We start from the raw sequence: 13,378 nt of genomic DNA, 5'->3' as shown, positions 1-13,378 counted from the left end.
AGGACCCAGAAGAGTTAAAAACAACATTGTAATGGAAAAAGAAAGTTGAAGGACATACTGCCTGATTTCAAAACTTATTACAGAGCTACAGTGTTCAAGACCACATGGAACTGGCATTATAGTCATATAGGCCAATGGAATAGAACTGAGAATCCAGAACTCTAATATTTATGGTTAATTGGTTTTCAACAAATGTGCTAAGACAATTATTCAATAGGGAAAGAATAGTTTTTTCAACCACTGCTACTGGAACAACTAGATATACATAAGAACTAAGTTAGACCCTTCTTTCACGCCATACATAAAAATATGAGCTAAACCTATAAAACCACAAAAAGACAATATAGACGTAAATGTTTGTAACCTTGGAATAGGCATTGGTTTCTTAGAAAGCACAAGCAACACATGAAACTATAAATTGGACTTCATCAAAATTAAGGATATTTGTGATTCAAAGGACACCATCAAGAAACTACTGAGATGACAGTCCACAGGATGGGAGAAGATATTTGCAAATAGCATATCTGATAAGTTGCTAGTATCCAGAATATATAAAGAACTAAAAATTCAACAATAAAAATACAAATATCCCAATTTAAAAATGGGCAAAGGATCTGGGTAGTCATTTTCCCAAAAAGATATATAAATGGCCAATAAATAAATTTGAAGTTTGCATAGAGGTAAGAAAAATGCTTCATTTTTATGTTCAATACTATATTCTAAAATTTATTAATACCTACACTTAACATTTTACTACTTATTATTGACACCAATATGATTTTTCACCTTAGTATATATGTTAACATTTTAAGTTGAGTATTATCTATGCTTTGTGAATATGGAAATGGTAACTCCATGACATTTTGAGTAATTCAGCCTTTATTGTAAACTTCTTACAGTCTTAATCATTTGTTATAACAAAGGAAGTAATATTTGTTGAAGTTACAGAATCATTGGGATGGTAAATGAGAAACGGTTACCAAGAGACTCAGATGTAGGTACTCACCTGTTTCTCTTTTTTTTATAGCAACATATAGACTCTAAGAAGCATCAAAAGCCTTGTACCTACCCATGTCATAATTCTTCATTTTTATTAATGAGAAGAGCAGGCACTGAAAACCATGCTTTGAAATTAGTCCTAAAAATATGGACTGGATTTTCCTTAACATGTGATCCTGTATATGCTTATTTTTCCCTGTCCAGGTTTAAGAGCAGGACTAGCTGCCTCAATTGCTGGGAGTTCTATTATCAACAAAATGTTACTAGCAAATATTGATCCTTTTGGTGCAACGCCATTTATTGACCCAGATCCAGATTCAGTGTAAGCAAATACTTCCATAGATTTTGTTTTTGCTTTTCTTGTCACTGTTTGATACTAATGGTAACATTTAAAATGTATTACAATAAATACGGTTCCACGTACAAAAAGAATCATCAGAAAATGTCAGCAGTTGATAATGATGAGCACATTGGCCCTTGTGCAATACAGTGGTTTTCATGACCAGTTCCTGAGGTGGGTCCCTTCCAGCTGTTGCTTTAGACCAGCGGTTCTCAACCTGTGGGTCGCAACCCCTTTGGGGGTCGAACGACCCTTTCACAGGGGTCGCCTAAGACCATCAGAAAAGACATATATAATTACATATTGTTTTTGTGATTAATCACTATGCTTTAATCATGTTCAATTTGTAACAATGAAATTGGGGGTCACCACAACATGGGGAACTGTATTAGGAAGGTTGAGAACCACTGCCTTAGACAATAAGCCTATGGCGAAGTGAGACTCCACTCTGTACTCGCTTTTCTCTGGAACATTTCATTCACTGACTCCTTCATATCCATATTCATGCTATTCCTTTCACCTCCTTTCTTCTTGGTCTTGCCAAATCTGTCATCTTCCACTTCCAGCTTCTGGGTTTAGTTATTTCAGGGAGCTTTTGGCCCACATTGATCTCTTCCCTTCTTAAACTCCTAAAATATTTTTGGCAGTTCAATATATCTTCCTTTTACTTCCATGTTTAATTTTACCTGACTGTATCTCATTTCTCTAATGACAACCCTCAACAACAAGACCATATTTTAAACTTTGTACTTTCCAAAGTACCTGGAAGAATGGAATAGATCTAGTAAGGTTTTGCTTATTAAGTATTTATCCATTGATAAGAGTAGGAGTGGAGGAGTCTTTCTAATGATGAAAAAAGAGGAGTCTTGCAAGCCCTTCTATTTGTGTGTGTAGTGGGGGCTCATGTAGGGGAGAGAACTGAGATTTTTGTGAGACAGTAGAAAGCATTGCCATGACTCTTTCTTCATTTTGTCTTGCCCACCATCCCTTTATGTGTTACCAGCATTTACACACATATCCTGGAGTTGTGCATAGTTCATGTGAATAGGAAGTGATTTCTGCTCAACTTTACTCTCAGGAATGGAAGCTTTAATGGTTTTAAGTGCTGTGTATAAATTGTAATTGTTATGAACTGAAATTGACTTTTATGTACTTTTCCTTATTATCATAGAGATGGATATTCAGAAAAATGTGTCATGAACAATTACTTTGGGATTGGATTAGATGCAAAAATTTCATTAGAATTTAATAATAAGAGAGAGGAACACCCTGAAAAATGCAGGTAATTTTGGTAATAGTAATAATGTTATTACATAAAGGCAATTTTATTTTGATTTCATTTATTTTCTCTTTTGCTTGCTCTGCCTTTAAAGACTAAATAAATAGTAGTTACTGAAATTGCCTGCCAACATTTATTTTCAGGAGCCGAACTAAAAACTTGATGTGGTATGGAGTCCTTGGAACCCGGGAGTTACTACAGAGATCATACAAGAATTTAGAACAGAGGGTTCAGCTTGAGGTAAGTTTATCTTAAAGTAAAGACATTTCGGGTTATCTTACTTAGAAAAATGATTGTATTTGGCCAAAATTCCTCTTGATTAGTGTTTAAACACTTGAGGGGGAAAAATGGAAGTAGTTACAACTTTCTACTAAGGAGGTATAGACATTGGATATGAGTGACACAATTATCATAATCATTAGCCCTGAAATTTGAATGCTGCTGTGGAGTCATGGGATCCCATAAAAAGGTGGAGCCATGGAAGTATATTTATAGGATAGATTTCTAATGGATTTCCAAATTCTGACCCAATCCTGTAGTGCCTGAAGTTTCATAAATCCTTGAAAACATTTATTGTAAAAAGAATGTTTTAACATAAATGTCTTTTTTGTTCCAATTATTTCTAACAAGTTAGTAAATGAGCATTTAAGTTTTTTAGTTTTTTGTTTGTTTGTTTGTTTGTTTGTTTGTTACTAGTTTAAATAGGAAATTAATGTCAGCAGAAATTACTTAATCTCCTCCAGTAACAGGAAAAGGAAGGTTGGGGTCATGTCATGGCTCTGAAAAGTCTAACTTCTAAGACTTTTTTCTTTTACCCTTGGTCCAGGACTCACTGTTTATGCTGATAGGCATTTCATTCCTATCTTGTATCTTTTTATAACCAGCTATTTCTAATGAAGGTATATCTGACATACCAACAAGTGAGCAAATCTTACATCTGCCGCTCAATGAATTAAACAGAGGATTATTATTGTAAGTGTTATTTTAACTCTGGAATGTGGACTAGTGAGTGCCTGGCTCAGTTCTTACCAACTAAATGTTCTAGTAAAGATAAGCTTCTTATACTTTCTACTCTAGAGCACTGACTACTTGGTCAACTATCTTGATTTATCAATGCTTTTAAAGTTTAGATGTTACTCACGGAAAAGGTGAAGAATTTGGAAGGCTTAACACTAGTAAATGTTGTCCTGACAGCCCATCCCTAGATCAACTTTGGTTCTCTCCTCTGCATTGTACTGTAATCATTCATTTTCTTATCCACATCCTCTAGTTAGCCACACTCTTTAACACTAGAAAGACTGAAACTTAGTATATACCTATATTGCCCAAAAGCAGTCAAAATGACTGCATTGTGAAAGAATAATATCAGAGCACTCTTCACTTATGTTCCTTAGCTTTTCCAATAACTCACTTCTATTCGACATTTCTTTCATGAATTTAGGGCGCAAAAGAAATAAAATAAACAACTTATTAGAACAAGTATCACTGCATAAAGATTCGAATAACAAGTACTAGTTTAGCTTATTGAGCAACTGCAACTTACCAAGTATCGACAATTTATCATGTACTTGTATGTTATCATGTGACAGTAATCGAAAAAAAATGAAAACTGTTATTTCAATACAGAGCCAAACTGGTCATATAAGAAATTTACTCAATTCAATAATAAGAGTCATTTGATTATTTAAAATGTCCCAAGCAGTCAAAATGACTGCTTTTGGGCAATATAGGTATAACACATATATATATATACCGGAAATGAAGGAGGGGGGAGGTAACTACAATTTTTTTATTATTTTTATTTTTTTATTTTTTATTTTAGTAAATCTTTATTGTTCAGATTATTACATTTGTTCCTCTTTTTTTCCCCCCATAGCTCCCCTCCTCCCAGTTCCTACCCCACCCTCTGCCCTTACCCCCCCCTCCACTGTCCTCATCCCTAGGTGCACAATTTTTGTCCAGTCTCTTCCCGCATCTCCCACACCCCTTTCCCCACCAATAGTGAGTCCATTCCCTTTCTATGTCCCTGATTCTATTATAATCACCAGTTCATTCTGTTCATCAGATTATTTATTCACTTGATTCTTAGATTCACTTGTTGATAGATATGTATTTGTTGTTCATAATTAGTATCTTTACCTTTTCCTTCTTCCTCTTCTTAAAGGATACCTTTCAGCATTTCATATAATACTGGTTTGGTGGTGATGAACTCCTTTAGCTTTTCCTTATCTGTGAAGCTCTTTATCTGACCTTCAATTCTGAATGATAGCTTTGCTGGATAAAGTAATCTTGGTTGTAGGTTCTTGGCATTCATCACTTTGAATATTTCTTGCCACTCCCTTCTGGCCTGCAAAGTTTCTGTTGAGAAATCAGCTGACAGTCGTATGCGTATTCCCTTGTAGGTAACTGGCTGTCTTTCTCTTGCTGCTTTTAAGATTCTCTTTTTGTCTTTTGCTCTTGGCATTTTAATGATGATGTGTCTTGGTGTGGTCCTCTTTGGATTCCTTTTGTTTGGGGTTCTCCTATTTCTTTTACCAGGTAGGGGAAGTTTTCTGTCATTATTTCTTCAAATAGGTTTTCAATATCTTGGTCTCTCTCATCTTCTGGCACCCCTATAATTCGGATGTTGGTATGCTTGAAGCTGTCCCAGAGGCTCCTTACACTATCTTCGTATTTTCGGATTCTTTTTCATTTTGCTTTTCCGGTTGGGTGTTTTTTGCTTCTTTGCATTTCAAATCTTTGCCTTGATTCTTGCGCTCCTCTGGTCTGCTGTTGGGAGTCTGTATAATATTCGTTATTTCAGTCCGTGTATGCTTAATTTCTAGTTGTTATTTATCACAACATTGAGGGTCTCATTAGATTTCTTGAGAATCTCAATAACTTTATCGGCGGCTTCTAGACAGTTCTTGAGAGACCTTAAAAGTGTGGTTCTGAACTCACTATCCTCCATTGACAGTTTTGTCCTGTTTCTTTGTCTCCGCATTTTTTATGCTTTCTTGGTGCACCCCCTAGTGGTCTTTGTGCGCAGTCTTGTTGTAGTTAAGCCTTGATTGTTGTAGTTAATACTAGGGGGATTTGACTTCCAGGCCAACTGGCTGTGAGAATCAGTTGTGTCTGCAGTGGGAAAACTTCTGTCCTCTAGGGAGGTGCTAATCTAGCCTTTGCCTGAGGCTACCCGGCAAATGGCTCTGCAGAGGGCTTGGGCGGAGCGGGTCGTATGGGATCAAACAGGGCGGGCGGAGGGAGCAGTTATGGCTGCTCTCAGTCCGGCTGCCCTAGTGTTCCAACCGATGCTAGACAGCCCCGCTTCTCCCGTTTGAGTCTGGGTCCCTAGAGATTCGCCCAGAACTGGAGCTCCGAGCCTGAGCCTCCCTCCCAATTGAAACGGACAACCGCGCCCTCGGCTACCAGCCCGCTCCGCGAATACCTCCGCACCTTTGTATTTTCCGCACTGCGCCTCCTCTGAGTCTCGTATGCTGTTCTCTTTCCTTCTAGTTGAAGAATTTCCCCTCAGCCAGCTTTCCCGTGGTTCTGGGTGATGTCCGTTCCGTCTTTTACTTGTATTTGTGAAGTGGTTGTTCCTGGCAGCTAACTCTGGTGTTTACCTATGCCGCCATCGTGGTGGTTTTTTTTTCTACAATTATTAATAAATGCATTTATATGTTGTACAAAAAGCCACAAAATTCTAAGACATTGTGTCCTTATATACATAATTGTTTTTCTAATTGAAATTACAAAGCAGTCAAAATGACTCCTTGGGCAATCTAGTGTTAAAGCTGCTATGAATTTTTCATTTAAACTAAAAAAACACACAACACAACTCAGTTCACCCATTTCTTCCATCCCCCACTCCCTGCCTCTTGGCAACCACCAATCTTTTCTCCGTATTTATGAGCTTTTTTTTTTAGATTCTATATCTAAGATTATATGGTATTCTGAGTTATTTTAAATGGTTGAATCTAATGAAAAAAAATGAACTGTTGAACAAAATAGATCCAGAGACATAGAAGCATGGAACAGACTATGGAATCCCAGAGGGTGGGAAGAGATCGACCAAAAAGGTTGTATGCATATCTGCATAACCCATGGACACAGACTGTAGGGTGGTGGAGGCCTGGGACATGGGGCAGGGTGGGGTCAATGGGGAAAAAAGGGGACATATGTAATACTTTCAACAATAAAGATCTAAAAAAAAAAAAACAATAACACTACAGGCTTTGTGTTTCAGAGATATAAAACTTCTAATTTGGAACAGGTTGTCTTTCTTTCAAACTATTATTGTCAGAATTCTTTGTGAATCAGCCAATAAATAGCATATCCCATGGTGGAGCTACTTCCAGTTTGAGTTGGTGGACAGTTATTCAAAGGAGTACCAGAAAGATCACTTATTGGTGTTTCAATGTTTACAGAATAAAACCTATATTCCTTAAGTTGATATTCAGTGCTTTTCACAGTTGTAGACCTCCCAGGATATCTCTCTTAATTTTTAATCCTCTGCTCAAGAAAATAAAGTTAATCTTTAAAACTCCAGGAAATCATGTTTTTATGTACTTTTGTTCATGCTCTTCCTTTTCTTATTCCTTCACTGACCTAACTCTGGATAAAGCCTTTTGAAAATTCTCTACCAGTTAGTTGTCATTTTCCTCCTTCTTCCTTAAAGAAATGGAAATAATAGAGTCTACTGAGGTTGTTTTCAAATAAAATGAGATAACATTTTAAAATAACATATAACAGGAACTACATAATACTACCTAAAGTTTTCCCTCATATTTTAAATTATATGTCCTGGATTTTAGCTATGATGCTATGATGAAGTATCTAAAACCAGGCTGCCATTAAATTAAACAGAGTAGAATATTGGGCAAACTATAGCACGCTTAGAAACTGAAAAGAAGTAGAGCAGGTCTATAATACTGAGAGGAGTAAAGCAAGCAAGGCTCATTTGCCTTAAAAATTGAGATAATTTTTATTGAACTTTAAATGCAATTTTTGTAAAGTTATATTAATTATTTTTAGTGTTAACATAATTACATAATGAAAATATAGCGTGCATATTAAGTATGACATCTGCAAACTAAACTCTTTTAAAATGAAGGCTATTCAGTAGGAATTTATTCATGTCATGTATAATTGATATCTTTTTCTTATTTAAGTGATCATTTAATTTTCATCTAAGTGATTACTTAGAAGGCATGGAGTATAAGATACATCTTAATATACATGTGTGTTTTTGATTTTGATTCTGACTACTTAAAAAACTCAGTTTGAGTTTAACCAGATACAGAGCACTAGCAAATTACTGGGAGCTGTGAGATGTACTAGATGAAATGGTTAGGACCCTCACAGCAGCCACTTTCAAAGGAAAGTTTAATATACATACTAAGATTATCTATAATAATAAAAGCATAATATGCTAATTAGACCAGATGTCCTTCAGGATGAAACCAGAGCCACAGAAAAGCCGGTGCCGGCAGCCAGGGGAAGAAAGGCCTGCTCTTGCACGAATTTCATGCATTGGGCCTCTAGTGATACTATAAGTGAGAAAATCATAACTGACCTGAAAAAAATAACCTCAAGATAAGTATTGATTGATTTTGGTTAAAAGAAGAGGTAAAACCTTTTTTTGTTTGTTTGTTTAGTTTGGTTTTCTGTAAAACCTTCTGCTACAGTTATGTACACTTCCAATTTTTTAAATTAAAATCAAAGACCATAAAAGTAATGGTAGGAATATATTTACAGGGAAACAAACATTACCAACACACTTGTCTCCATCATCCTTTGTCTTTGGTATACTACTGGCTTCCAAACTAGTGGTTTTCCTCTTTTTATCTAACTTCTAAGCTTTTTACCTTACAGTGTGATGGACAGTATATTCCTCTCCCCAGTCTGCAAGGAATAGCAGTACTGAACATTCCCAGCTATGCCGGAGGCACTAACTTTTGGGGTGGAACTAAAGAGGACGATGTAAGTATTTCCTTGCTCTTTCCAGATTCTAGAGGCTGCCCATGTTCCTTGGCTTGAGGCCCCTTTCTATCCTCAGAGACAACAAGGGCAGCTTGAGTCTTCTCGCATTGTATCTTTCTGATCTCCTCTTCTGTCTTCCACTTGTACTTTAAATGACCTTTGTGATTACATTGGGCCTACCCACATCATCTAGGATAATCTCCCCATTTTAGGATCCCTAATTTAATCACATCTGCAAAGTCTCTTGCCATGTGAGGTAATATTCACAGGTTTGGGGGATTAGGACAGAAACATTTTGTTTAGGGTTGTTGGGGGCCATTATTCTATCAAAACACCTTTCTGTACTTTTAGTTTTCTAAATTTATGTGATATTATTTTTTTTTTTTTAGAAATGTCAAGAGGGTTTATTTGACTATTGAGGTTGAGTGCTATTTTTGTTTTCTTTTTTATAGTTTCCTATATTAATAAAGAAAAAACACACAACCTAAGAAAGGTAATTGTTCTAAAAATAATTTTTAAAAGCAAGGACACAATTATTAAAGTATATATAACATAAAAATGAGAAGTGTTATCACCATCTTTGTTTGAAGAGTCACATACGTTCAATAATAGATCCTTTGCTTTGAGGCTTATGATATAACAGTTCTACTGACCCATTTACTCAGAGCTATTAAATAAGCATGCAGGAATTAAAGTATAAATATATTGGAAAGAATTTTTAATATTTACAATGTGAATATATTCACTTCCTATTGAAGTATAAAAACTAACATGAGCAGTCAGTTTATTGTCAGCCTGTCACTACTCATTTTTTGTTTGTTTGTTTGTTTGTTTGTTTGTTAATCCTCACCTGAGGATATTTTCCCATTGATTTTTTCAGAGAGAGTGGAAGGGAAGAGAGAGAGAGAGAGAGAGAGAGAGAAACATCAATGTGAGAGAGACACACTGATTGGTTGCCTCCTGCATGAGCCCTGTCCAGGGCTGGGGATGGAACATGCAACCCAGGTATGTGCCCTCGACCAGAATTGAACCAGAGACCCTTTGGTGAGCGACACTCTAACCACTGACCCACTCCGCCAGAGCAGCCTGTCACTACTCTTAAATATTTTAAGGGGAAGAAATTAGTGAGATTAAGATGAATAAAGCTGCCCAGTCAGTGTGGCTTAGAGGTTGAGCATCGACCTATGAACCGGGAAGTCGCAATTCAATTACTAGTCAGGGCATGTGCCTGGGTTGTGGGCTCCATCCCCAGTGTGGGTCCCTTCCTCTCTGAAATCAATAAAAATATATTTTTAAAAAACTAGGCAGTCTGATGACAAAAGCGATACTTACCAATGTTCGCAAATTTGTGTCCTGATAGTTTCAGTGAATGTTTTCATTAGGACACTGCTTTATACTGAATTTTTTTTTCCAGAGGTCTAATTATTTATGATATAGTAAAAGGGGAAAAGTAATATAGGTGAAGTTTAAAACTTTAGGTTAAATTAATTTTGTGAAAATCCAGTTAACATCAAAGCAAAGTAAGTCTTACATGATTTTTAGCCCTTGAGGTTTCTTGTCCATATTCTCAAATGCCCTAAAGAGTTATTGTATTAATATAGAAAGCACATATACATATTGCTTGTAACACCTTGAAAGATTCCCTTAAAGCTTACCAAGTGAACTGGATCATAATCTTCATGTTCATTAGCTTTAACCTTATGAAATCTATATCCCCTTTGGTTGTGTTTTTTTAGGTTTCTTAAAACTGCAGGCATCATTTTGTCAAGACATTTGAGTTATGTATAAACAGATATTTAATACATTTTATACCAAGATGAATTATGAGGAGCATGAGTATTATGTCATGTGGGTCTTAAAACCTATTTTTATTAGGTTTGTTTGTTTTAAGACATCTTCAGCGATATCTTTGTCCTTTGGGTTATCATTTCCTACTAATACTTCATTTTCTTAGTATTTTTATAATTTTTTAAAACTATGTATATTACAGAGTTTGCATTGCCTGACATAACTTAAACCTTAATTTCATTAGTGAAGTGTAATGTCATTTTTCCTTTCAGATATTTGCTGCACCATCATTTGATGACAAGATCCTGGAAGTCGTTGCAATATTTGATAGTGTTCAAATGGCGGTTTCAAGGGTCATTAAACTACAGCATCATCGAATAGCCCAGGTTTGTTTTTCTAATCGAATCTGACTTCACTACTTGGGACACTGGGGAAGCTATTTCAGATGACTCCTATACTGTATATTCATTTAAAAATATTGACTTTCTTGTCATGTCAGTTGTTACTATGTCATCATAAGTGGAAAATTATACCATTCCACAGTATGGACTAAAGGTCAAGTCTGAATGTGGATTGTCAGTTTCTCAGTATGATTTGTATTCTAAAATAACTTGTTTTTTATTTCAGTGCCGTACAGTAAAAATCACTATATTTGGTGATGAGGGTGTCCCAGTGCAGGTAGATGGTGAAGCATGGGTTCAGCCTCCAGGGATTATCAAAATTGTGCACAAGAACAGAGCTCAGATGCTAACAAGGGACAGGGTATGTAATCAAAAACATTCCTCCAGACTTTTATTAAGCCTTCTAAAAATATCTTAAATTATCACCAAAAAAAATAGAAATCAAGAGAAAAGGTTGAAATTGCCGTTTAAATCTGACATTTAAGTCATTGTGGTTTTAAATATGAACAAATATTTTAATTTTTTAAAAAAGTTAATAGGTTGGGTTTTTTAGGTTTACAGAAAGTGCAGAAAATTTTAATTCTGTTCCCACAGACCTCATCACCTGGACAAGCAAATAAATGCCTCTGTTATTATTGCATCTTGTATTAGCACATTTTTTACAATTGATTAGCCAATATTGATATATTATTATTAATTCAAGTCTTTTAGTTTGCATTACTGTTTGCTGTTCATTCTGTAGGTTTTGACAAATGTCTAATCACTGGTATTCACCATGACAGGATGATACAGAGTAATTTCACTGCCCTAAAAATTCCTTGTACTCCACCTATCCATCTCTCCCTCTCTTACCCCAGCCCCTGGAAACCACCAATCTTTATACTGTCTCCATAGTTTTGCCTTTTCTAGAATATGCATTTTCATTTATTTATTTTTAAAATATGTTTTTATTGATTTTAGAGAGAGGAAGCGAGAGAGAGAGAGAATCATCAATGAGAGTGAAACATCAACATCGATTGGCTGACTCCTACATGCCCTGGCTGGGAATGGAGCCTGCAAACTAGCCATGTGCCCTGACTGGGGAATCGAACCATTGACCACTTGGTGCATGGGTCAATGCTCAACCACTGAGCCACACAGGCTGGGCAAGAATATGCATTTTTTAATTAAAGTCACACACCTAACAAATAAGACTGCCAATGTTTATCCTATCTGTTATACATTGATAATAATAATAAAAAAATTGAAGCTATCTTTTTTTTTAACATTTTAGTAACGTATTTATCATCAACAATTACATTACTTTTAATTTATTGTGATATGCTGGAAAACTTTAAAGTGTGTTTTTTATACTTATGATTTATTTAATGATGTGTTAAATTAGGGGAAAAAACAATAGATGTTTTAAAGGCATAATATCTAAATACACATTTATTTGGGTTTCTGAGGCTCTAAACTAACAGTTCATTGTAATATTGATTTTTAAATAGGCTTTTGAAAGCACTCTGAAATCTTGGGAAGATAAGCAGAAGTGTGATTCTGGTAAACCAGTTCTTCGAACCCATTTGTACATCCAACATGCTGTTGACTTGGCAACGGAGGAGGTGTCTCAGATGCAGCTGTGCTCCCAGGCTGCGGAGGAGCTCATTACGAGGTAGGGTGGTCCTGCTGGCTTGTGGGCTGTGAGAACTCTGGTCTTGGCCAATTTTGTTTTATGAGTCCTAATACATCATTTCATATATTTGGGGTCTCTAACAGATGAATTTCCGCTCCTTCTTCATTTGCTGCCTCAATACTTGCTGCTCTCTTTCATCAGATCCCCTCCAGCACATATGCTCACACCTGTGTTCTCTTGGACTGTGAACAGGTCTTGCACTTCTTGAAACACATGGTGAGCTTGCCTAATGTACCCAGCACACAGTACTCTTTGTTACTGTTTGTTTCCCCAGTTTATACGCAGTCTTTACTGACATATATTGTCTTATAATTAATTATAAATTAAATATTGATAGAATGTAGAAAGAAATGGAAACATTGCTCCCAAGGAGAGTCGGGCGGGGAGGGGATGGGAAGAGCCCGAGAATCAGTTTCCAAAGATTGAGAGACCACACAGAAATTATTTTTAGTAGACAGAAAGGGAAAAGATAGAAATAACAAGTTCTATGCATGTAAGACATAAAATCACCAAGACCAGGAGTAACCTTCAGAGGGAAGGAGGCACCACAGACAGTGGGGGTAAGTAAGAGCTGCCTTACCAGGTCACTGTGAATATTGAATGAGACCCACCGTGTACAGTGCTTGTTAACACATCATGTCTGGCACTTGTTGTGTTCTCTGAATGGTAGCTATTATATTCTTCCCACACCTTCATCTGGACACGATTACAATGTTGAAAAAGAAAAGAAGGAAAATAGAGCTCAGGGGTACTGGAGGCGTACTTGCCCCCTTTCCCTCCCTCCTACCTACTGTCTGCTTCCCGCCCCCTCATTCCTTATTTTCCTCTTTAACTATTTCTCAAACACCTAGAATGTGCTTGATGCTAGAGATATTGAGAAAAAGGTATACACTCCCTACTGCTAGAAACCAAAATTCAAAATTAGAATAAAG

General features: G+C 36.2%; 1 protein-coding gene across 17 annotated transcripts in view; it reads left to right on the top strand.

Moving 5' to 3' along the window:
- The window catches only part of DGKH (diacylglycerol kinase eta), a 214,006-nt gene that overhangs the window by 172,392 nt on the left and 28,236 nt on the right, over positions 1–13,378 (top strand). For 16 of the 17 annotated variants that reach the window (XM_059684734.1, XM_059684731.1, XM_059684728.1 and 13 more), the window contains 7 exons: positions 1,204–1,321; positions 2,511–2,621; positions 2,762–2,858; positions 8,475–8,582; positions 10,643–10,756; positions 10,998–11,132; positions 12,262–12,425. In XM_059684734.1, coding sequence (XP_059540717.1) covers positions 1,204–1,321; positions 2,511–2,621; positions 2,762–2,858; positions 8,475–8,582; positions 10,643–10,756; positions 10,998–11,132; positions 12,262–12,425 — 847 coding nt within the window. The remainder of the gene's footprint in view (positions 1–1,203; positions 1,322–2,510; positions 2,622–2,761; positions 2,859–8,474; positions 8,583–10,642; positions 10,757–10,997; positions 11,133–12,261; positions 12,426–13,378) is intronic. The other variant, XM_059684729.1, reaches the window with a different exon arrangement.

The sequence above is a fragment of the Myotis daubentonii genome, chromosome 2 (genome assembly GCF_963259705.1).
Source record: "Myotis daubentonii chromosome 2, mMyoDau2.1, whole genome shotgun sequence".
NCBI lineage: Eukaryota > Metazoa > Chordata > Mammalia > Chiroptera > Vespertilionidae > Myotis > Myotis daubentonii.
The sequence above is the reverse complement of the archived record's forward strand: the minus strand, read 5'-3'. Positions and strand labels throughout refer to the sequence as shown.